The 26505-nt window shown below is 45.8% G+C and overlaps 1 protein-coding gene across 1 annotated transcript in view; it reads left to right on the forward strand.

The window, feature by feature from the left end:
* Positions 1–10474: 10474 nt before the first annotated feature.
* Positions 10475–26505, forward strand: part of ISCA1 (iron-sulfur cluster assembly 1) — a 59911-nt gene continuing 43880 nt past the window's right edge. The window contains exon 1 of the mRNA XM_085632924.1: positions 10475–10702. Coding sequence (XP_085489050.1) covers positions 10490–10702 — 213 coding nt within the window. The 5' untranslated portion in view covers positions 10475–10489. The remainder of the gene's footprint in view (positions 10703–26505) is intronic.

The following is a 26505-nucleotide window of genomic DNA, read 5'->3' on the forward strand; positions in this document are numbered from 1 at the left end:
ACCCAGGTACCTAAATCCCCGCGGGGCGATCTGAATAGGACAACCCCGCGGAAGGATAGGATCCTCCCCAGAGAGGACATATACACACGATTTAGCCCAGTTGATGACCAGGCCGGAGTTGAGGCCAAATGAGTGCAATACATCAACCAGTACTATCAGTGATTTACGTGGGGAAGCCAGGTACAGAAGAATATCATCAGCGTAAAGAGATACGCGGTCCTCATACTCGGGGGTCCAGCGGAGACCACGAATAGAAGGTTCCCACCGCAGCCACTCCGCCAGGGGCTCCAGGGCAAGCGCGAAGAGGAGCGGTGATAATGGGCAGCCCTGCCGCGTGCCCCTGCCCAGCTCAAACGGAGCCGACACTCTACCATTCACAACCACCTGCGCTAGCGGTCCCGAGTACAACAATTTCACCCAACCAATGAATCCCGGGCCAAACCCAAACTTCGCCAGTGTCGCCCAAATATATGGCCACTCAAGTGTGTCAAACGCCATAGTGGCGTCCAGGGATGCCAAAATGGCCGGTTCCCATATAAACGGGACACGCACGAGCACCCCATGCAGGCACCGCAGGTTAAGCGCAGTGTTGCGATGGGGGATAAAGCCGGACTGATCCTGGTGAATCAAATCGCACACCACGCCAACCAGACGATTGGCCAACACCTTGGCGAGAATTTTGGGCTCCGCATTCAGCAGCGAAATAGGCCGGTAGGACGTGACCCGGTCCCGCGGCCTCCCCTCCTTGTGAATGACCACGATAGTAGCCAGACGCTGGTCTAGCGGGAGGGAACCCGCCAAGCGGGCCGCAAGGAACATCGCACGGAGATGCGGCGCCAGCGTATCCGGTCGCAGCTTGTACAGTTCAATGGGAAGACCATTGGGACCCATGGCCTTGCCGGAAGCGACCGAGCGTATGGCGAGAGCAATTTCTTCAGAGGTTGGGGCGGCGTCCAACGACACTCTATCTTCCTCCGAAAGGGAAGGCAGCGCTATATCCCTGAGCAGGGCATGGGAATCCTCTTCCGAGCGGGAGGACACCGGGGAATAGACCCCAAGGAGATATTCTGCAAAGCAATCGACTATTTCTTTCGGTTCCGTGACACACACACCATCCAGTTTCTCAATCAAAGGGACAACTCGACTCGCCCTCTCCTTTTTAACCAGCCACGCAATCAATTTCCCAGCCTTATCACCCACATCATACAGTCTCCCCTGTTGCTCTCTACTAAGGCCCCTGGCCGCCTCCGTGACGAGGGCCTTAAAGGCCGCCTGCTTGAGTCGGAGGACATGTAATTTGTCATCCGTCACCCCACATTCGAGGTCACCCTCCAACTCAGTTATTTCAGTTTCAACACGGACCACCTCCTCCCGCTCGCGCCTCCGGGAATGGGAAATAAGTGACAGGGCATCCCCCCGAATCACCGTCTTAAATGCCTCCCATAGCGAGACCGCAGATGACACCGACCCCACATTCTCATCAAAATATCGCTTAAGGGACTTAACCAACTCTGCGCGAATGGTGGGGTCACGCAGGTACCAGGGATTAATCGGGGCCACCCTACCCTCTCCCCTCGGGAGAATATCGAAGTGCAATAAGAGCGGGGAATGGTCTGAAATACCCCGCGCCAAATGGCGCACCTCCCCGATCCTCCCCGCATGCGCCGCCGGCACCAGGACATAGTCTAGTCTTGATAGACTGCCATGGGCCCCGGAATGAAAAGTGTACTGTTTCTGCGTAGGATGTTTCAAACGCCAACAATCCACCAGCCCCAAGGCATCCAATAGGCCAGACAACCACGCTTGGGCACGGGGGAGATCCCTAGGGGGGTGACAGTCCTCAATTCCGGAAACCACAGCGTTAAAATCCCCCCCAACCACCAGGATCCCCTCCGGAAGGCCAAGGAGGAGGCGCCCCAGATCCGCAAAGGTGGTCGTCTGCAACCCTGGCGGGACATAAACAGAAACAAAAATAATCACTCTGCCCTCCATTCTACCCACCAGAACCGTGTAACGTCCCCTGCCATCATGGAGTAACTCATCAACTTCCAACGGGAGCGAGGTCTTGGCCATGATGCCCACACCCCTTGAACCCGACGTGAAGCCCGAATGGGCCAGAAGGCGGTAGCCCCGCCGGTTCATAGCACGAAAGGAGTTGCCAATGAGGTGCGTCTCCTGCAGAAAAACTATGTCAGGTGAAATTCGTTTCAGGAACTGCAGGACCACACCTCGTTTTATCCTGTCCCCCAGTCCATTAACGTTCCAGGACAAAAGACTCAGTCCCCTACCCCCCATCATAAACGAGAGCAATCACTCGTCCCCCCGAGGGCACTTCGGGAATAGCACAACAATACTTTTGCCTTGTGGTACAAATAAACAACACCCCACCCCAACCCAACCGCCCCAACAAAACTCCCCCCTCCCTGCACCCCTGCATGAGCCCAAACAGCCCCCCCAACTTGCAGTGTGCCTGTCGCCCCTATATAGTTGAAACTAGGTAAACCCCCTAGAGGAGGAAAGAGTACCCCTTCGAGACCCCGCACCACCTACAAAAGAGGGAGAACGAATACAAAAAATGAGAGACCCTAAGCTTGGCCGAAAACGGCAGCATCTGCGTCCAGAGTGAGTCCCAGTATCAGCACCTCAGTCCCGGTCCAGTGGGCCTTCTCCTCCCGCAGCCCCCCCCCCGCCATCCCGATCCCGACCCCCAGACAAAGCGTCCAGCCAGTCCCCGGCCGCTTCAGGACGGTCAAAGAAGTGAGTGCGACCATCCACCTCCACCCGCAGCCTGGCCGGGAAGAGCATGGCGTATTTTAAGTTCATGTCCCGAAGCCGCCGCTTGACGCCCAAGAAGCTCAGTCTCTGCTTCTGGACCGCTTGGGTGAAGTCAGGATAAAAGTTTACCTCCATGTTCTCCAACTTAATCGGCCCTTGCAGTCTGGAGGCTTGCAGAATTGCATCCCTGTCCCGAAAATTAAAGATACGGGCGATAAGAGGCCGCGGAGGGGCTCCGACCTTCGGTCGTCCCCCGGGAACTCTATGAGCCCTCTCCACAGCAAAAAATTTACTCAGTCCCCGAGGCTGGAGATGAGTAATGATCAGGTCCTCCACAAAAAGATCCGCCGCCGACTCCTCCCGTCCCTCAGGTACTCCGATGATGCAGATATTATTCCTCCGGGCCCGGCTTTCGGAATCCTCCAGGCGCCGATCCATGAGCGCACTCGCCTGACGAAGCCGGTGTACCTCCGTCTGAAGGGCCGCCACCTCAGTCGTGAGGCCCGACGCGGTGTGGGCCAAAGAATCGACCCGGTCGTTGGTCTTCGAGAGATCAGCTCTCACCAGGTTGATATCAACGAGAACCGCATCGATTTTATACGCTAACGTGTCAAACCGCTGGCCCACCGTGGCCTTCATCTCAGCAATGGCGCCCATGACGTCTTGCAGAGTCAGATCTGTGGGCAAGTCCGGGGCATCCGGGGGGCACTCAGAGGACTTGTGCGGTCCACCGGGAGATCCCTTCGGGAGGGTGTAGCGGTCCATGATGTTGGCCTGATGTGCGGCGCCACGCCGGGTCGACTTGGCCTTCAACCGATCTCCATCTTGTTTAGTGGCCATCGTCGCGGGTCTCACACCCTCACCAGCCACGCAGTAGAAAGCGAGCAATCAAGGCCACGAGCTTCGGGGGGCCACCCCAGGACTGCGGAGCGGGCCACAGCAGGCAGGCAGGCAGGGTCTCCCAGCGAGGCCACCCCAACACCAAGAGCGCCGCGATCCCACTTGCGAAGACAGCAAGGGGGCGCGAAAGTGAAAGTGAAAGTGCGGGGTACGCGACTCGCCAGGCCCAGCCCGCTGTTGTTGTTCACTTTGTCACCGGGTCACCCCCAAACGCGAATCCGGGGTCAGGAGAGAGGTAGGCCGCAAACTTCAATCGGTGCTCACTCCGGCACCCGAGGTCCGATTCGAAAACGGGAAACGGGTACCACCTCGGCTCATACTCACCGACACAGTTCCCTCAACCGATGCAGGATGAAGTCAGGATAAACGTAGGAGGTTGCGGAGGTCCTCGGGAGCCTCGCACCTACGCGGCCATCTTGGTTGCGCGCTAGGCTCCTCCCTGATATGGCTGAATGTTGACGTTCACGATATGGCTGAATGTTGATGCTCTATCTCTCAGTAACTCTTTGGATTTTAGGTGTGCAACAATATACAGTTATTATGTTTTTTTCACATGGGTTTGTTGCATTGCTTCCTACAAAGGTCGCCCCTATCTGCACTTTCATGGCATATATTAGTTGTACTCGTCTTAATATTCCCATATCTGAGACTAGTGTAGGTCGCCCAAGTTGGGAAGCCATTTGAAAGACAGTGGTTTGGAATCTCCTTCCATATCCAGGTTTTGGTCCCTTTCATTCAAGGGTTGCTGCTTCATTCATTTTAATGTGATCATAGCAAGAAGTGGTGTAGGGAACCCGTACTGTTCAAGAAATTGTTGCCTGGGTTGAACAGCAGGAGATGACTGTTGTGGCTGCCCACAAAACACCACGCAAAAGGAAAAAACGAATCACTCTGATCCATTTTTGTTTGCAGCTGGACAGACCTAAGCCGCTCCCAGGCTGTTTTTTTTATGTATACCAGTCACTTTTTTTCTGCCTTGTCAGCATGCCTTGGTCTACTGTATCTTAATTCGCTGAGAGGCCCAAGAGTAATTTGGCTGATTTCTACCACTACCTGTTTTAAAATTTTAACTTATAGACATTGTAGCCTTTTTGTTTTCTATGCATCTTGTTTGCAGTGGTGTTTGCTACCTTGTGCGCCAAGTTTGCAATATCTTTCATTACCATACAGGAAACAAGCATTGGCATAGCCAATAGGTCTCGCTTTTGGGACCTTATGCAACAGTTGATGTTGTAGCACCAAGGATATTGTGCTGCATAACTAAATACTTATAAGGTCCCAAAAGCGAGACCTATTGGCTATGCCAATGCTTGTTTTTTATAGATATGTGGTTTCCCTGGGGGCCAATCATGGCCCCCGGGGAAACCACACTTTTATTTTTAAAATTAGTCCCCACAGCGGGTCAGCCAGTAAGCAGGAGGGCCAACCCCCTGTCAATTTCGCTGTTTCATTTTCTTTTAATTATATTTAACCCCGGGGGGGGGGGCGATTGCGCCCCCTACAGGGGAAACCAACATTAATAAAAAAACGAAATGCCCCGGGGTTGGGAGGCCTGGCCCATTTCCACATGGGCTGACCCCCCAGATGACATCCCTGGTGTCTAGTAGGGTTTCCTGGCCATGGATCGCAGCACAGCCACGATCCACCGCCAGGAAACATTTTCAGGAAGGCCTTGTTTGGAAGGGGAGACTCTCCCCTTTCAAACAAGGCCTCGCTAAATGCTGGGGAGGCCGTTTTCAACCTGTTTTCCCCACTGGAGTCGAGCGTGGCCTTACTTGCTGCATCCTTGGCTACGGTGAGGGAAACTGTGACGTCAGCGCGCCGCATCATCAGTGATGGGCACCGGGGGGCGGGAAGAGACACTGTAGCAATTCCGCAACTACCTCAGGAGTTTTCGAAAAGAAGTACTTTGCACCGCAGGATTTTAGGCGCCCCTCTCTGGTGTCGACCAGTGGCTGTTCCCTGCACCAGGGAGGTAGTGCATGTGTCGTAAATTGGCCGACACACGCACCAAAGGAGTCAAAGTTGAACCCTAATAAAACTGAACTACTACGTTTCTCCCCTAAAAAAACCCTCTACCAATCCAAGATTGGCTCAAGAATTTGGATCCCCTAAATTTTCTCTCACACTATACAACTACGTAAAGTCCTTGGGCATTACCCTTGACAAATACACGTCTTGGGTACATTGTTTCTGCCTCTGCGCCGCCCGGTAAAAACAAGTTGTCAGGTACTGGCCTGGAGTGCCTCAGAAACACACATGATGGCATATGGCGCTAGATTAACCTGACTGCGGGTGGGCTTGGATGATCCTTTAAATACACAAAGTGCAAGCGCTCTAGCCTCACATGGACCATGGTCCCTTTTCTTGTTTTCCGGCTCCCGGAACTACTGAGCTTAAACACGGAGTTGCCATTAGCCATGGACTCCTGTGCCTGTCAATCCAGGATCAAATGCAATACACACACTATTGCTGCTTAGGTAAGGCCATCCGCAATGCTGAATTTGTGCCTGTGGTTGCTAGTGGGCGTCACCTGCACATGTTCTTGGGGGCATGAAATCTTTCCAAATTTTTTTTTTTTTTTTTTTTTTTTTTATTCTTTCTGCCAGGCACCATATCATTTGGGTACATTGGTTGCAGCCAGGTACGGAAAGAATGTCTGTGACAGGTGGCTGGGAAGAGAGCTCAGCACAATGGCTTGCGACCAAAGAGTCTGAAAGAGAACACCGCAGGTAGTGTGGGGGACTCGGTGTGTGGTCGCATTAGAAAAGCACCAAAAAAGTTTGACGATTTCATTAGATATTAAGTGGGAATCCTTTTTTGCAATGGTTGATTCATTGATTTCTAGTTACTTGTGTTTCTATTTCTAATGTTTTTTCCCCCTGTTAGGTCTCGCTGAGACAGCGAAAGCTGTCTCTTTGAGACATTTTGTAAGTGGGCTTTGAAAAGTGCTACCCACATGGTTTGCTGGCCTAGGGCTTGAGTGCACGATGGCGTGCACGTGCACAGCTGCTCCTTGCATTACCCCCTCCCTTCTCACCCAGCCCTTTGATGCTCTGCTCGATTACTTTCACTTTCACCACTTTGATGTTTGATCGCAAACGCGATCACTTCCGCTTGTTTTTCTTGTTTTAAACAAGCTGTCATTGGTGGCCGCTGCCATCATGTGCACTTTCATATTGCGTTTTATATTCAGCTCTAAGGTGGTTTGTTTCCTGCTCCAAGCTCCTACGAAATATTTCTCACACAGATTAAAAACAGCCTGGCCGACTCTCTTTTCCCAGCTTTGGTATTCGGATAATTTAGCTTGCATTCCAGACCTTTACAATTGCTGTTATACGATCTCAGCACCAGCACGGGTGCCACGATTGCATCAAAAGTAAGAAATAGCTTTATGCCACGTTTGCCCGCTCCACCGCCATTCTGAGATAGCAGCTTTTTATCATTATTTTTTATGCTCGCGGCCACCCGCCATTTCCTTTCGTTTTCATTACTTTTGTTACGATCTCAGCCCCAGCACGGGTGCCACGATTGCATCAAAAGTAAGAAATAGAAAAAAAAAGTCCTTTTTTATTTCTTTACATTTGATGCAATCGTGGCACCCGCGCCGGTGTCAAGATTGTAACAAAAGTAACGAAAACGAAAGGAAATGGCGTGCAGGCGTTTTCAGCATGTGAATGAATAGGAAATAAGTAGGTTTCTTTGACAGTCGTTTTCTTCAATATTTTTCTCGTGCATTAAAAAAATAAAATTCCCATGTGTTGCGAGCACAATTTAAATCTTACTGTCTTTAACAGGAGTGAGAGGGAGCTACAGTAGACGTAGACAAGAGAACGTGGCTCCTTTTGTGGGCTGCGGTTCTTCACCATTATTAAAGGAAGACACACTGGCAACATGGGAGTTCCTTTATTGTTGTTCTTATTCCTTTATTGTTGACCCCAATGAAACAGTGGCATTGGTACAACACGCAGTAAAACAAGACACCGCAGGGCCCTGCTTCGAGGTGTATGCATTGTTGCCGTGGGTAAGGAAACCAGACATTCATCCTCTGTTGTATCTTCCTTTTAAAACTGAAAGTCCAGGACTCGCTGTGCAAGGATTTACACGTGTTTAGAGCAAGATTAAAAAAAACAGGTTAATAGTTTTAATCCTTGGGGTTAATCCTTAAAACGATGGTATTTCATGTTACTGACTGTCTTCTCTAAAACGGACTCAGCTGAGTGGGTTAATGTGCTTGCTTCAGAGAGCTTGTAAGCAGCTCAGCTTTTCAAGTATGCTGCAGAATGTGTGCATTTTAATCACTGAGAACTCCCTCCCTCCCTATGTGCTTATTTGAAACCTGGCACTGATCATTTACCCGTACAACAGAGTGGCTAACCTCCAGGTGTTATATTTACGGAGTCATTGATTTTGTTACTCGACTGCTAGTGCTATGTAACCGTAAAGGTGTCGTCTAGGACTGTGCATCAGCATCACGGCGGTCATTTTATGTCACTCTCGCTTCAGTGATAAGTTTTAGCCGTAGCAAAACATGCCCGATTTGTTTACGGGCTTTGGGCATGGTTTTTAGTGGTAAACTAGGTGGATTGTGGTCAGCCCCACAGAATAACATCATCTGGGGCCTTTGCAGCTGAAATACGTTTCTCGATAGCAGTGCTGGAAACGAAACAAGCATTTACAATGCATTAGGTCTTGCATTTTTTTTTGTTGCTTAGTAAAACACCTCCTTTCTGCACCACAGACTCCTGCTCAGGCATGAAGCTGTATCTTAAGCATTGCATGTCTGTTCATGGCTGCACAGTGTAACCCGATCCTCACAGCGGTGCTTTGAACAAGCACTTACACTGCCTTTCCCTTCCCTCTGCTGTGGGATGCAGGACACTGCTTTCCTGTGTTAGTCATGCCAAATGCAGTATATTTGTTTTCGCATGACAAAGAAAAAAAACAAATGGAAAATGAACAGTTAGTTTTTAGAGATATATAAAAATGCAGGATATCCCACACGTGCAAATGTATACTCTAGATATTAATACTCGTAGTGTTTGAAATTAATCTACTAAAAAACTACCAAACAATCATAGTTGGGAGGGTATAACCTTTCATAAAGCTACATCCGAACTTCAAAAAAAGCAAAGTGTGTCTACCATCACCAACCTCCATGTTGTAGCCTACCAAGAGTTAACCCTTGCCCAAGTAAGCAATAAGGTGACCGGGTGACAAAGCCTACCTGTGTGTGTGGAAATGATTGGGCAAGGCCTTCTCTGTGGGAGATCTTTAACCAGCGAGTCTTGATGTGGAGTTTTAAACATGTAGTGGTCCTTGTGCTCCATTGACACCCATCTGGGAACCCTAGACTCAGTCCAAAAGAGGCCCCATGGCTACTGCACCCTGAAACATGGGCAGGTAAATAAGCATTTGTAATCCAATAGGTCTCGCATTTGTTAAAGTTAGAGCTGTTGGCGTTGAAAATGACAATGTCTTTTACTTTTACTTTTTCTACAATCGCACTATGCAAATATAATTTTCAACTGTAAATGAAGAAACAAAAGTAAAAAAGATTGTCATTTTCAACGCCAACAGCTCTAACTTTAATAAACGCGAGACCTATTGCATTGCAAATGCTTGTTTTTTGTTGTTTTAGGGGTGAAAGTGTTGTAGTGTACTAATCTTGTCATGTTGGCACTTCTGTGTGCGCAGTGAAGCGTGCACTACATGAAATTTTATTGTTCAATCACAGCCCGTGCAGTTGTGGTTTGAACTTTGACCCTGGAGGGCGCACCATGTCGTGGGTGGATGTAAGAATAAACAAGATACAACTTACCTGGCCTGTGTGATCCTTTTTAGGTCTCGCCTGACCCAGCGCATGCGCTGTTCTGGCGAGACTTATTGAGAGGGCTCCAAAAAGTGCTACCAGGCCAGCCTAGAGCTACAGTGCACGTGCGCGGGCGCACGCGCAGCGCTTTACCGCGATTACTTTCACTTTCGCGGCCGCTTTGATGTTTGATCGCGATCGCCTTCATTTTCACTTTCGCGGCCGCACGGCCGCTTTGCATAGCCAATAGGTCTTGCTTTTGGGACCTTATAAGTATTTAGTTATGCAACTGTTGCATGGCTAAACACTTATAAAGTCCCAAAGGCGAGACCTATTGGCTATGCCAATGCTTGTTTATTTTGTAATAGAATGCCAAACGACTTTTGTCTGTAAATATGTATGTACTTCAATCAAACGATCTTGCATTATATGTAAAGTGCTCTGATACCTTTGAGTCTAGCTAGCGCTATATTTATTTATTTTATTAAATGCAGTTTTATAAAGCGCGCATTTTACCCAGAGCGCTTTACAAAAGAACCAGGTAAGTTACATAGGGTACACAAGATACTCTAAACACGCTAACAAGTTACTTATATGCAGTTCCAACTCTAACTATTTGCATATTTATATTGTAAAAAATAAATAGGTGTCATTGTTAGGTTAAAAGCAGGAGTAAAATACTTATTTACAAAGTTGACCTCATGTGAGTGCTAGTTGACTGTAAGGGTCAAGAAATGGGTTGAATTATACCAGCTGTATAAAACGTATAAATAAATAATAAATAAATCTCAGACAAAAGGACAACCATATCAATACCCAATAGAAACACGCGCTTCCAGTACGGCCTGTTGTGTAACTATATATGTTGTTGTGAGTATGGTCTAGGCTGTAGGGCGGCATCTGTCACTTAGTAACCGTTAATTGTCGGGTCCGGTGTCACTCACGTACGTCGCTCTATTGACAACCCTGGATGGGCGGGACAGCGAGTCCTCTGGAACGGGAATGGTTGTGATGGGAGCATGGCGCCGCCTCTTTTGTGGCTTGACGCTCCGCCCCTCCCGTCCCGATGCTATTGGCTTTCATCACGTCCTGCGTTTCAGCTCGGGTCACACAGCTGATGGGGGAGAAGACAACATGGCGGCCTCCGTCGTTCGGGCCACGGTCAAGGCTGTAAGCAAGAGGAAACTTCTGCCCTCACGCGCCGCCCTCACTCTGGTGAGTAACTGTCGCACTCGTAACGGCATGGGCTTTTGTCTTTGAGGTGTGGACTGCTGCAGTGTATTCTACGTTGCAAACACCCACTGATCCTTTCCCCTTGGGAATCTGAACCCAGGGCATAATGTATCGAACGAGTTTCCAGATTCTGTGTATGTGAACTAGCTACTTTATACTTACGAGCCCTAGTATGATTTAGCTGTTGGGTCGCTATGCTTCTGTGGTGGATGTCTCACACTTGGCAACCCTCGTTGTTGCAAACATGTTTAACAGCCCCTGCAGCGCACAGTTGCATTCTCAACCCCCCACCCCATGCCACTATTGTTTGCAAGCTTCAGGAGCTTCCCCTAGAAGTATATACTGAAATTACACGAGGTTTGTTGCTATCATGTTATGTAGCACCGCTCCCGTTTTATTGAAACATGCTGTGTTTATCTCCCAGTAGGTAGACTTTCAAAACTGTGTGGTTGCTTCTCTTTGCACCTCCTTGCTTAGTGTACAGTTACATAATCTTATATTTTCACGATTTCGTATAGAAAATGCATTTCCTTTTATACCAGCCTTACTGTGTACTCTGGTGAATGAAGCATCGGAGCACTGATGTATGTGTTCAGTAACACATATTGACACAGCTATTAGCTAAACCGAATAACTGCGCAGGAGCGGATGGACAGCCCTCGCTTCCGAGGAACGTGCAGGAAACAACCGATGTGAATCAAAGATAACATATGCAAGTCGCGAGATAACTCGGTGGGGCGCGACTTGCTCTTCCTACAAGAGTCCCGCCTTTTGCGCAAAAAAAGTTAACAATGCGGTTATTTCTCAAGTTGTCTTCTTGTACAAGAAGACCAAATCCCTCAGACATATCATAGACAAGGTTATCTTGGAAATGTTAGGGAATACATGTTTAGCAGGTGTAGAATTCGTTTTTTTCTTACCATACACACTGTTTTTACCAGTTGAAGCATGCTGCTTGCCTTGACTAGACAATTGCGTAATCGGTATTTATTAAGGCAACAGCTGTTATTGTCACTGAGATCCAGTTTCTTTTAGCTGTTCTTGTTTATGGTATCCCCCCAAAGCATCTTGGAGTACGTTGTTTATCGACTGGTTGCAGTCAAGTTTTTAACATAACTTTTGAAGTGCTGAACTGTTCTGTAGGTCTAGTTAATGTATCGAATTATACAGTGAAATTTCCTCTTGCTTTAGTGGATTTTATCTCAATTTTTTGTAATTAGTTGGATTACTTAATGTCCTTAGCAGACAAGAAAAGCTGATTGTGTTAGTTTTCTTGCGGTCTTACATGTTGTTGTAACTTGAGTGGCACTTAAATATCAAAAAAGTTCTTTGAAAGAGTGATCTCAACAGTTGTCGCTGGGTCTTGGTTGAGCAAGTACGTGTGTTCCCTTTTCATTGGCATATCCTTTGTACATGGCATATTGAAGGGGAAGGTGTAATATCCTCTTGTTCCCCTGAACACAGGAGGTGCTTTTTCTGAACATGTATTGCAGTAAGTTGAGGTACATGAATCGGTGAGAATATATTCGTTTCCACTTTATTTTAAAACGGAGTTTGTGTCTCCTCATCCAATTACTTTCATTGTTTTTTTTACTCAGTGGGCAAGCCTTTTGTGAGTGTGTTATTAAACTGATTTAAAGAGAAAATGAATACTGGGTTAAGGAGTTGCATTTGGGAAATAATGCTTCACACACGATCGGATTGTGGCCATGCACAGTTTAGAGCAGGAATGTATTGGGAAGAAGGTAGTGGTATGTGGTGTTTTTATGGATGTGTTTTTTGACGGAGTAGAGGGTCAACATTATGGGGGAAACTTAAAGATTGTGGGATTGACCCAAGTTTACTACACCAGATTAGTCTGGTCTATTCTAACAACTAGAGACAAGGAACCATAAATAGTTTGCTACTCTTCACTGTCGATCACAGTCTCAAATGATGGTGATGGAAAGCAGTGTACATCAGAACGCTGTACTGGTCCCCTTGTTACTTTCAATATATTTAAGCAATCTACCCAGTTTTTATGATTATCCTCCTGATTTCCACCAAAGAATTGAAGATAAGGAGATATTGAATGCATTGTTGAGAGAGCGATAGCCCCAATTACGTCAAGATGTACTGCTCCACTTGGTGAAACACACAATGAAGATTGCACCCAGTGCAGGACGGACTTCAGAACTTGTTTCTTGTCAACTGATATAAAGTGGTGGTGGCCCTCCTGTTCTTAACAAATGAATGCCCTGACATATCTGGTAGCCACTTTAACACCTCATACTGCACACACAATTAGGGAAATACACAACATACTTTTCCACTGAAGGACATAGCCGCCTCGTCCGTTTTATGAGCGCTGCAGGAACAAAGCTAAATCCAGCAGCTAGCTGTTTTTTTGCTGGATACATACCTGCGACCTTCGCCTCCATTAGATCAAGCTGGAAATGTTTCTTATTGCATAGATCCAAACTAACTAGAATCTCCACGATAAAACCCAAGGTTTTAATAAAGACATTATGGCATACGTTGATAAAATTCTGTGTGCTCTTTTAGATTTATTAACACTGTTTTATGAATTTGGGGATTTTTAGCATGGTTGTAATTATGCAATGATTTTAAGTAATCGTGCAAATAAAGATTATCAATCTATCTAAAAGAACTACAGGACCTAGCCAAACAATGTCAAAACATGCTGCTCAACAAGCTGTCCCAAGAGTGGCCAGGACAAAGACAGTATAACTAGACACCACAGATTTTTTAGAGGAGTGTTGCAATCAATGTAATGGAACCGGTATTCAAAGATGGACGCTATTTATCTCAAATTGGATAGCTCATTCCAGCTTCACCCAGTGGTGACACCTCTTTGCCCACTTGTTGCTCTGCTTCTTTGCCCTACTGCTACTTATAATGTACTTCCGGGTCAGGTAGTTGCTTGCTGGGCCATATGCAGCAAGGAGTTGGACAGCAAGAAGGAGCACAGCAAGTAATTGGAAGTGATGTTTTACATCACAGCTGCAGTATGCTGAAGGAGTCGCTGTTCCGGGTTAAGGATGGCCACAGCCCGCTTTCCTTCTGCCTGCCATCTTGCTCCATGAGAGTGCATATATTTTCCAACTCTCTCCCTTGCGTGCTTCAAACTACTTTCTGTGTTTCGATCTCCGTGTGCTACTCTCCTTGGAAGCCACCTACATGCACCCTCTGTGTTGCTCTTTCCCTTGTGTGTGTTCTCCCTGTAAAACATCCTGGTGCTGTCTCTCTCTCCCTCCAGTGCTTGCACACCACCCCTTCACTCTTCATTTGTCTCTGTGTGCCACCCCTTATTCCGCCCCCTCCACACTCTGTTTTTTCTCATTATGAGCTTCCCCTCACTAAATACCCCCTGTACTCCATGTTGTTTTCTCACCGTATGTGCGTTCCCACAGAAACCCCTCTTCTGCACTCTTTGTGGATCTCTCTCCCTCGTGTGCTTCTCCTCCCACTAAACACCCCTGCCCTCTGTCTTGCTCTCTTCCTCGTATGCTTCTCGCTCCCTGAATTACTTTGGCCGATGCTACAGAGCATTGGTAAAAAAAATCTTTTTGCTGATGCATAGCATCGGCAAAGACAAAGGGACTAAAAAGTGAGACCTGTTGGCTTTGCCACTGCTTGTTTATGTAGTTATATTTTAATATAGATGTACCTCTGTGTACTTGTCTATACAATTCCTGCATCCACCCAGTCGTAAAAAAAATCCACCCATTCTTTTCTCTTATTTATCAGTCTTGTGGCTGGCCTTTGTCCATGTTTTGGTCCATTGATAGGCCAATCCAGTTATCTCAACCTTCCGTCTATAAGTTTAATGTTATTTATCTGTCTTAGTCAGTCCGTTGTCCTTCCATACATCTATTTATCCGCCCATTCATTGCCCGTCTATGCGTGTCTGTCTGTTCTTCTTTCAGTCTGTTCACTGATTCCCCTGCAACCATCCGCCTGTCTGTCCAACCAATCGTCTTTGTCTGGCTAGATGGATTAATATCTGTGTATAGCTTTATATTTTTGTTTGCATAAATATATGTATATTTTTGGTGCTCACATGAATATTACAACACCAGGAATAGGGTACTATCACTTCCTCGTGCATGGCATCGAACCTCTAGCGATAGTTTCCCGGAGTCCTCTGCAAAAGCACACGAGTTTCCCGGAGTCCTCTTCAAAAGCACACGAGAACCACACACTGACAATTTTTCTTTTGTTTAGCCCTCTTTTGGAGGGAGGAAGTTCCGGGTGCTTGTATGCCCCTGTGGAATATAGGCATGGACGTCATTTAGGGACCTCTGGCATGCCCCTTGTGACCACTGGCACTGCCTTTGCGACCGCTAGCACCAGCAGTGGCCAAATCAGTGGCAGAAACAGAAGGAGCTCGGCCATATGAACTTCGGTGGGGCTTCACTCACCTCGTTCTTTGTCAACTTTTTAGTATACTAATATTACATTATTTCCTATTGGTTTAATAAGAAATTGAGTACAAATTGCTGGAATATGACTTACCCTGGCAGCCGAGGTAAGAAATAATGCTTTTAAATGTATCTTTGTTGTGTGCATGCTTGCAGTTTTGAGTGTGTTCATGGAAGTGTGTGTGTGTGTGAATGCATGTGTATGTCTAAGCATATGTGTGTAAGTGAAAGTGCAGGTTAAGGGGCCTGTGAAGTCGCTTCCTCTACCCATGGCATTTTGGTGAATTGACATCCATGAACATGGGGAAGAGCTGGAACTGAAAGGGCACCAGACTTCGAACCCCTATCACCTTGAACATAGGAAACATTTAAAGGGATGTCTCTTGTAGTTTAGTTAAGGGATAGTCTTCCACAAAAATCATTTTTGCATTAGAACATTCTTATTTTCAGCAGATTGCTCCTGGAGTCTTGTATTTAGTGGTCATGAAAGTAGTGGCTTGTTGACATGTCTCCTGAGTCAGCATTTAGGTTTGAGAAAGGCGTGTATGCTGGTAGAGCCAGCACCCCTTGAAATGGGATTTGCCATATTGCCACTAAGGGCTGAGGAACTTTTGATTAAGATAAACCTCCCTCAAAGTTTGTGTCTTCGAGCTCATAAACTCTTTATGTAGTTGTTACTGTTTGCTCCCCTCATCTTGCTCGCAGGGAGGCAGCACCCATAGGATTTACTCTTGGAAAAATCTTGCCTATTTCCCAAACTATACTGGAATTATTTTTCAGTATGGGTCGTTTTAATAAGTTCTTTCTAAACCATACTAATCTGGTTTTTTTTTATGTGCCACCACAAACAGTGCATGTGCTGTCTTCTTGCAAGACAAACTGTTTTCTAACTGGGCTTAGATGCCACCCATTGCTTACCATTGTTCGGCTTCACTTTCACACTCCTTGACTGCTCCTATGCGTGTGTTGTCCATTCCCTTGGAGCATAGATGCATTATCTGTGTCCTTCCACTGCTCAATTTTTAGACTCTGCTTTTTTCTTTGTGTTTAAGCATTTTACCAGAGTGTGTCTTTTTCAATTGGCTCCCTCTATCTGTGATGCTTGCCCCTAGCCATCCTCCTCCCTTTGGCTGTCCCGGATGGTTGCCCCTAGCTGATTTCTCTCCTTCAGGCGTCCCTGTGTAGTCACGCCATAGCGCATTTTATTTTGCGTGTCAGCCATTGTCCATTTTGAACCCCCACCCAACCTTCTAGCTGCCTCTCACTCAGAGTAATTAAAACAAGCATTTACAATGCAATAGGTCTCGCAATTACATTGTTTTGAGCTATTGACATTGAAAATGTTATTGTTTTTTTTTCCCCCTTCGTGAAGCATTAATCAAGTAATGGCGTTGTAAATGACAATGTCTTTTACTCCCTGTTGGCCCCCGCAAAGCTCATCAGCAACCTAAAAAGCAGTAATCAACTAAACTAGCTACAAAAAACACAGATCTGTGATATGTTACGATTGTGCCTTAGAGCAAACACACTACCCCTGTGTTATGTGTAAGTGGACTGTCAGGCTCTTCTTTTCAGGACTCCACCACTCGTGACACCAGACCCATTCAGCTGTCACATCTTGGCCCCCATTTTATGGGATCCAGCAGTAATTTTGTTATGAATTTTATCTATAATTGGCTAACGCCAGGCCTACACATGAACATGGCTGAGAAGCTTAACTAGCAGCCTCAGGGGATGCCACTCGTCAACTACAAGGTCTTTCTTCCTTTAAGATTTAGACAGGTCGACGCTGAATACTTAATAGTACATATGCGTATTGCCGTAAACACTAAGATTCACATGCATGTCTCGGCGCTGACAGAACTACAAGGATCTCTGCTCGGTAGAAGAGAATATTAAAATAATTGTCCATAAGCAATGCCCCGTCTTACTTGTTCTAGATAAAACTCACATTTGAAATGGAAACTACATTTTAGGCAAAGGAACCAAAATATTAAATTAACTTGAGGGGATTCGAAGAGATCGTTGACCGAAACTTATATTCCTGCCTTTTATTTTGTCACATTACCATTCTCTTTGTTTTTTGTTTTTTCTTCAAAAAAACCTGCTCTTTATATCAGGATACAAACCATGGGCATTCCCCACACCTCTTATTGGTGATAAAACTTCAGGTACTAGCTAAACAATGCTGTACACTTGGGGTGCTCCTATCCTTAAAAGAAAAAAAATTTTTGTGTAACTATCTTCCACAAACAATATCCTCTGTGTTTTTCTCACTTCAAACAAAATCTCAATCCCACTGCCAAAAAAGTGTGTGGAAGGTGAGGAGGTACCTCACGGAAACACCCTCCAGGGAGCTACTGATAGGTTCTCATCAGTGTGCTCCACTTATCATCGGCAGCCTCCACACCGTATATATGTGAAAAATTGTGCACAACTTAATTGAAACAAATTTGTGTGAAAAACCTGACCCCCTTATGTAAGAGTGTTGAAAAATAATTTTTCTATCTCCTACTCTATAAAAACGAGCTAAACAACCACTGGCACTATATCCATTTTTATTCTCTACTGTGTGTTTGCTCACATTAAAAACCAGACCTTTTGTTGTGCTTCATCATTGCTGTAAAAGAAGCCAACATGTTTCATTGCCTGTTGATACTTCCCAGCAATTTCTTCAGGGCTAGGGGTCAGTCCTCGCCACACTGTCAATTACAGTACTATTCCTGTGGAAGATAGACACAACACCAAACAAAACACTGAGTTACACACATGCACGTAGCTCTCCATACCAAAAATTATTTTTGGATGTTACTGTTCATTGAGACGAGGCCACAAAGATAATTACCAGGTGGTTGCCCACTTACGGCATACCAGCAGCCACCTTCCAAGGATAAAGTGTACTTGTCTACAATACCCGGATTTCTCAATCACAGTTGCTCTCCGTTAACCTACAAGGAAAATACATCCAATATGTGTATAACCCTTTCAAGCCCATTTCCACTCATTAGTTTTTAAACGGGGATGCACTGTCTGCCTTATTCCAGCGCCCCCCCTACCTCGACCCTTTCTGAGTCCCTCCCCCCTGAAAAGATGGCACATGTCTCTTGCCCTCATTTCACCCTCGACAAAGATCGTTACCAATGTATTGGTCAAGGCTTAGGGCATCGGACCAATTTCACAGATTCCTTCGTGTTGCCATCAGTTACTGTTCACACACCCCCCGGCTTACCGTATAGAACGCAGTGTTCGGCTTCCTTGCTCCCCGCTCGTTCCCCATATGTTTCTCTGCGTATTTAAACGCCCAAGTACGGGCGCCTCGACATGCCCTGCTATTTCCGGTGCGCGCTTATGACAAAAGCTTCAGCGCCATCTTAGAATGGTATGTTGTAACGTTATGATCACTCTTAAACAGTAACAATCTTATCTCCAGGTTCAGAAATACAATTTAGAACACGAGGGCCTTCACAGTGCGCAACCAAATTTCTGCAGGGGCAGAAATCCAATATTTAAAAAAAATTAAACTTTAAAAAAAAAAAAGAAAGAGAGAAAGTATATGTATTTTCTATTCCCAGCAATGATGATTCAGTCTTAATATTGCGGGCAGATCGATTATGCTGGGCAAACTAAAAACATACAGCCAGGCTTGATATTCAGTTCATAATGTACAGAGATTTCTCCCTCATCAATGCATCCTAATTTCAGACCGATTACCCAGAGATGGTTTGTCAGACCTTCATGCAATGTCAATTGAACATGACCAATATTTCTCCCGAAATTTTTTTTTATTCTAGAATTTCAGGTTTTTAGAATTCATAAGTTGACTACACCCTTGCGGATGCCTATCTAATTCAGTGCTACTGGTAATGTTATGTGTGGGTTCTAGCACCTAGGTATGTGCTATGACCTTGTTCCACTCAATAACATCGTTAAGGCCCCGTTGGTCAGCCCGCTCCTGATAAATCCATCGGGCCTCTTTTGAGGTCAGTTTGTTCTCAATATGAGTGTGTCTCTCCACGCCTTTTCTAACACTGTCCACTTGATGTCCCTGTAATGATATTTCATTTCACAATAGTGACCCACCAAACGGGTGGTCAATTTGCCTGATTTGATGGTACTCGGGTGCTCCTGAATTCTAATCTTGATCTTTCGGGTTGTCAAACCAATATAGTGCAACCCGCACAGACAAGTCCGTCAGTATATAACATTTGTGATGTTGCAATTGGTGAATTTGTCAAGATACAATATTATCCCATTCACCAATTCAACACTCTTCGCTGTTCCTGTAAGCTCACACACCAAACACCCCCCACATGGATGGTTGCCGGCGGGCAGTCCTGATGTTTTGATCTCTTGTCTAGGGCGAGTATGTACTAATTGATCCCGTAGATTTCTAGTTCTTCTAAAAGCAAACCTCGGGTTGGCATAACAAAATCCTTCGTGCTCAGTAAAGGCCAATGTTTCCTAATGATCTGTCGTATCCTGGTGGATAATGGATCAAATGTAGTTAACACTGGGAGGCAGTCCCCTTTCTCCTTAGCATTCCTCTCAAGCAGGGCCGCTCTAGGTGTGTTTAATGCCCTTTTCCTGGCTTTATTCACAATTTTTTCCGGGAATGCCCGATTCTCAAGCTTGCCTGCCAATTCCGCTGCCTGCTCAACAAATTTCTCCGTGGAGCTACGATTCCTTCGGTAGCGCAAAAACTGCCCCACAGGTAAATTATCCCGCAGGGCACGGGGGTGGAATGATTTGTAGTGTAATAGGGAATTTTTATCAGTCGGTTTCTGGTGTACATTACTACACAGCCGATCGTCCCTAGCACAGATGTCCAGATCCAGGTAGGTGGCTGTGTCCCTACTGATGTTCCAAGTGAATTTCAGGCATTCATCAAGTCCATTCAGCCACGTTAAGAATTCCTGAAGGACTCCCTCAGAGCCCGACCACATGCATAGCACATCCATCTATAAATCTCTTCCAGAGACAGATGTTATTCTGGAAGGGATTAGAGCAGAGGTCTTAAAACTTTTGGATGCCGAGACCCCCCTGTCAACATTTTGAGGCGTAAGGACCCCCTCCTGACAAAAATGTCTAAACCTGTTGACTAAATTGCGTGGGATGAAAATGTAAATGAGGTCATGGGATGCCGCGTATTTTGGGATAGCATTTGGTTCATTATTTTGACATTTGTTACACACAGTAACACTGAGGAAAGATTTCACCCAATCAGTACCCATTTATAACCAAAATACAGCAATTATCATCAGAAAGATTTCAAGTCAACCTTTGTGAAGGGCCTTCCACTCTGCAGCAATACGTGCTGCCACATTAGAAGCTCACCTGGCCCTGACCGGGAGAAGCAGGGGACCCTTAAAACCCTGGCGGTTTTGTGTAGAGTTAAGCCGTTTACCCATGCAGCTTTCCTCTCACCCCCTCCCTTCCATCCCTCTCTCCTCTCCTAACCCCGGATCCCTCTCTCACTTTGCAGGCCATTTTCTTTCACCCCTTTTTACAACTTCTGAACTCTCCCCATTCAACCTCTCACTTCACCTTTAATCACCTCTTGCCATTCTGTCCTTTCACTGCCCTCATCTCTAACAGTCTCTCACATTTATCTCATGGCCTCTCTGGCCCTGTAACCTCCCGTGGCCTCAGCACTTCTCATTCACCTCGTCTCTTCATTCAAATTTTTGTCTATTTGTATCTTACACCTCTCCAGTCCCCCCATTCCTCTTTCACATCTCCCCTTTGTTCTAACAGAAGCCCTCACCTTTGGATCACACTCACTTCTTGCGTGTCCACACTTCTCTTCGGCAATTCACATTTCTCCTCATCCCTAACCTCTTCAATCAAATTCTCTCACTCCCTTGCTGTCCTCTCTCATTTTGGGTGCGGATGCAAGTTCAGAATGGGATGAATGAATGTATGATTACTGATGGGCTTGTTTGAGTGAGTTGCATATTGAGTAGTGAGGGGGACAGGTGAGTTAAGTGTCACATGAGTGCAGGATGAGTAGTGTAATCGTGTGACTGCAGGTTGAGGTATAGTGTGAGCAGCACAAGTGCATTGTGAGTGCAGAGTGATCACTGTGAGTGCAAGGTGAGAGGGTGAATGGTGCAAGTGCATGGTGATCAGTGTGAGTGCATTGTGATCGCTGTGAGTGCAGGGTGAGCGTGAAAATGAAGGGCGAGAATGAGGAATGAGTTGTCTGAATGCAGGGTGCATTCCCAGACCCATGAAGTAACTCAGCATGTTGTTGACGGGGGCGTAGACTTTAAGATCTAAGTTAAACTATTGCAGCATTAATCGGGGATCGAGGGTGAAGGAAATAAATAATGTGCTGATCCTACAACAAACTTCCAGTCCTATGGTTAGGGTTACCAGCAGATTATTTTGATGGCCCAGTCGGTACAAAAAAAAGCGGTCACCTTAAGCGGTATTTTCAGCGCTTATCTGTGCATACTTCTAACAGCAAATATAAATAGAAAGCACTTTGAATTGTGTTCTAGGGCTGCCTCAATGATCCATGACTGATAATTAAAGAGAACAAAGACAGAAAAGTCACATAACGAATGCATACATACTTTTCTAAGTTTATTTAGTACCAAGAGGAGATCTTTGCAGGCTCTTTAAACAAAACACGGCAGGCATTTTTCTTTTGGCAAGCCTACTTTGTATTCCTTTCCATGAAATGCATTCTCACACTACGGCAGTGAATGTAAAATCCAAATGTAAGGAATAGGCACAGTGGGGACCCAGGGGGTACTGGAACCAGCAAAAAAAACCGAAGCCTCTAACCAGTTTGCAAAGGCATGTAAAAATGCAAATGCTCTTTAAAGACCTATGAAAAACACGGGGGTGCCGGAGATAAAGACTCCAGACACTGCCCAGCTGAGCCCCCAGCAGCTCAAGTTTCACTGCAGCAGCCTGGGCTGAGAACACAGGACGGGGGAAGTGTGTGGGGGGAGGGGGGGGGGGGGCTGAAGCCCTTGGGCCTGGGCAGAAGTGTGACTCACTCCACGGCCCCCCTGGGGGTCGCGCCCCACAGTTTGAAGACCCCTGGATTAGAGGGATGGTTAATATAGTTGGCTTCGAACTGGCCTACATAAATGCAGGCCGGACTAAGGGCAAAAGTTGCCCCCATCCAAGTACCAGACACTTGTAGGTACATCTCCTTGTACATAAAAAAGTTTCTGGTAAGGGCTATTTCAATGCATTGAAGTACAAACGATTGAGGGGTGTCGTAGAACCACACACATGCCCCCAGTGCCCGAGCTGCTGCCACCAGCGTGGCATCCTGGGGTATGCTTGTGTACAACAACTCAATGTCAATGGTAATCGGGAATTGATGTTCAGGGTCATAGTTAGGAGGTTCCAGTATGTTCAATACATCCGTCGTGTCCTGTAAATAAGATGGTTGGGTAACTACACACGCCCTCGGAAAAAAATCAGAGAATTGCGACAACGGCTCCAACACGGACTGAATGCCCAACACTAACTGGTGGCCCGGTGGGGGCCGTTGCGCCTTGTGTATCTTCGGCAGTGTATAAAATGCCGGTACTCATGGCTTCAAATTTATCAAAAAATCAGCTTCTTTAGATGTGACCCATTTCTTTTCTTTGGCCGCTGTTACAAGTGGGATGATTAACTCTTGTAACTCTACTGTAGGATCACGTGCAAGGGGTCTATAGGTCTGGCCGACCCCGAGTGACCTTAATTTCTCAGCCTCATAATCGTTGGTTTGCATCACGACCACCGCCCCGCCTTTATCAGCCGGTTTGATGGTCAATAATTCATTTTCCTGTAAGGATTTAACTGCTGCCCGTTCAGCCTTACTCATATTGCTAAACCCCTGTCTCTTCTCAACCTGTTCCAAATTGTCAATGTCCCATAGTACTTTTTCTTCAAATACCTCTACCTCAGGGCCCATTGAACTATTCGGGGGACAAAAAATTGAAGGTCGGTGTAAATTGGTGGAAAACACAGAGGTCTGATCACGTTCCTTATCTGCAAAAAACTTTTAAAGTTTGATCCTCCTCATCACTTCAAAGAATTCACTCCTGCATTTGAAACTATCATGCACAGGTGTGGGCACAAATCCAAGGCCCTTGTTAAGAACCCTCAATTCATCATTAGTCAGCACATAATCCAAGAGATTCACTACTATGTTAGTCTCCTGGGTGGCTCTATCCAAATTCAGTGGTTTCCTGCCTCTGCTGCGTGTAATTCTCGGGAGTAAGTTTGCCATGTCTGATTCAGATTCTGGCGGGTCCTGCCTCGTTCCCTCTGAACCCCAACTCCCCCTCCTCTCCCTATGCCTGTCTGGTGCTGTCCTAAAAAAGAACGGAATAATGCACCCAGATCTTCGTCTGATGTATCTTGAGGATTAAATCTTACTCTGCCCTGATTAGAGGTAGAGGGTTGGGCACTGCTCTCAGATTTTGTTATGCCACCCTGAGGTTTGCTTTTAGAAGATCTAGAAATCTACGGGATCAATTAGTACATACTCGCCCTAGACAGGAGATAAAACATCAGGACTGCCTGCCGGCCACCATCCACGTGGGGGGTGTTCGGTGTGTGAGCTTACAGGAACAGCGAAGAGTGTTGAATGGGAGAATATGGTATCTTAACAAATTCCCCAATTGCAACACCACAAATGTTATATTCCGTGCGGGTTGCACTATATTGGCTTGACAACCCGAAAGATCAAGATTAGAATTCAGGAGCACAGGAGTACCATCAAAGCAGGCATATTGACCAACGTTTGGTGTGTCACTATCGTAAATTGAAACATCATTACAGGGACATCAAGTGGACAGTGTTATAAAACGTGTGGAGAGAGACACTCAGTATTGAGAACAAACTGACCTCAAAAGAGTCCCGATGGATTTATCAGGAGCGGGCTGACCAACAGGACCTTAACGATGTTATTGAGTGGAACAAGGTCATAGCACATACCTAGGTGCTAGAACCCACACATAACATTACCAGTAGCACTGAATTAGATGGGCATCCGCAAGGGTGGAGTCAACTTATGAATTCTAAAAACCTGAAATTCTATAATAAATTTTTTTTCGGGAGAAATATTTGTCATGTCCAATTGACATTGCATGAAGATCTGACAAACCATCTCTGGGTAATCGGTCTGAAATTAGGATGCATTGATGAGGGAGATATCTCTGTACATTATGCATTGAATATCAAGCCTGGCTGTATGTTTTTAGTTTGCCCAGCATAATAGATGTGCCCGCAATATTTGGCATATTTAGATTGAATCATCATTGCTGGGAATAGAAAATACATCTACTTACTATCTTTCTAAAAAAAAAATGTAAACCTTTTTTAATATTCCATTTCTGAGAACCTATCAGTAGCTCCCTGGAGGGTGTTTCCGTGAGGTGCCTCCTCACCTTCCACACACTTTTGGGGTGCGATTGAGATTTTGTGTGAAGTGAGAAAAACACGCAGGTGGAAGATAGTTACGCAAAGATTTTTTAAGAAGGATAGGAGCACCCCAAGTGTACAGCATTGTTTAGCTAGTACCTGAAGTAGTATCTACAATAAGAGGTGTCTGGAATGCCCATGGTTTGTATCCTGAGATATAGAGCAGGTTTTTTGGAAGAACAAAGTTGAGTGGAGGGCAAACTGCATTAATTCCCTCTGTAGCTCCTCTTTGTGAAGGACATTACCATTCTTAGCTTTCTACTAACAGTGTAACACGTGTGGCACCTTCAGCGAGTCCTGTCTTTTTCAACTAATGCACTTTGCATGCTGACATTTTTTATCACAAGGTGAAACTCCGAGCCCCAAAATGCAATGATCTGTTGGCTAAAAACACAGGATTGGCTGACGGTGTTGCACAAGACATGGGGCAATGTCGCAGTTCTGAACTTATTTCCCATTCGAACATTGCAGTATGTTCAGTCATCTCTTTAAAGACGCATACATATAAAAGACCGCCAACATGATATTGGTCGCCTTGTCAGGAATGATACTTTGGGTGTAATTTAGAGCCTTTCTGATCCTTGACTCCTGAACATGACAGAAAACAATTCACCTAAAAATAATGAAAGGGACCCTCAATCCAGAGTCGATGACACTGATTGACCTAACACACCTACACATAAGTAACAAACATGCTCTACTATATATTTTCAATTGCCTCGGTATCACTTAAGGAATAGTACTGAGAAACTGGAAAAGAAAATGCAAGTTAAAGCTCAGAGCCTGCCTCAGTGACCACCTACGAAACCGCTTCAGAAAAGTAACATTCAGACCACACGACAATGAAGAGACCTTTAGCCAATCATTAAATAGTGTTAATTTTATATGCAGAATAGCCTTGCAGCTTTTATGGTGCGTATTTTATCAGCTTATTTAACTCTTTCTCTTCTCCTTTTAATCTTCCTCTATTGGTCTGTAAATATTAATTGAGAAATTAAACAGAATACGTACTGATTAAATGATTACTTTCGTTAGCATGCTAAAATGTGTTTTTAAATTGCGTACTTCTACTATACAATAAAATATTTTTAAAAAATGACAAAACAGAGGAACATGGGTTTTGAACCAGAGCTACAGAATTTCATCCGATACCTTTTTAGATTTTTTTTTTCTTTTCAAGTTTTATATAGGGCGAACTCAACCCGAATGTTTTGGAGCGCTTTACAAGAGTACCAGTTAAATTACACAAGGACAGTGCACATTCATTTTTGGTAGGCTCGGGGAGATTGAGGGATTTACGTATCACACGATGTTGAGCCGAGGCCCAGCCTCAAACCTGGTTTCCCAGCTCTGAAGTCGGCAGCTCCGGCCGTTAGGCCACATCCTTGAAAGATTTCTGCCGGAGGTGAGAAACATGTGGAGATTTCACAACAAAAAACGTCCCCTTACCCTGAGTGAAACGAGAGATATCTCAGTGAGATAGTCCCCTCATCGTCTGGCTGCATCTCCTTGCAGAGATAAACGGTTGTCTCGATGACTCCCCTCGTTTTAAACCAGGACTACATGGTGAGCCTTGCTAACGGGGAAGAAAGCTCGGCGGCAGTTTTTATACACTTCTATCCATGAGCATTTTACTCCCCCCGATATACCACTGTCCGTGTTGTATACCGAGGTTACAAGAGCATCCTTTGAAAGACCCCGGGCGCGGCTTGGCGGTACATTGGTGAGACACTGCCACTGACGCCCGGTTCCTCGCCACCCTGCTTGTTATCTCCCACTGAGGCGCCTGCATAAAACTGGAAAGACAGTTCCCCTGAGTCCCCTGCAGAGCGTCCCTTCCTCTACTAAGCCCCAAGGTTTGTGGTGTCGGTAAAACTGTTGTTATTGTACTGTGGCATTAAACTGAGGTTCACACCTTGCGGC

This window comes from Triturus cristatus, chromosome 2_1 (assembly GCF_964204655.1).
Source record: "Triturus cristatus chromosome 2_1, aTriCri1.1, whole genome shotgun sequence".
Classification (NCBI taxonomy): Eukaryota; Metazoa; Chordata; class Amphibia; order Caudata; family Salamandridae; genus Triturus; species Triturus cristatus.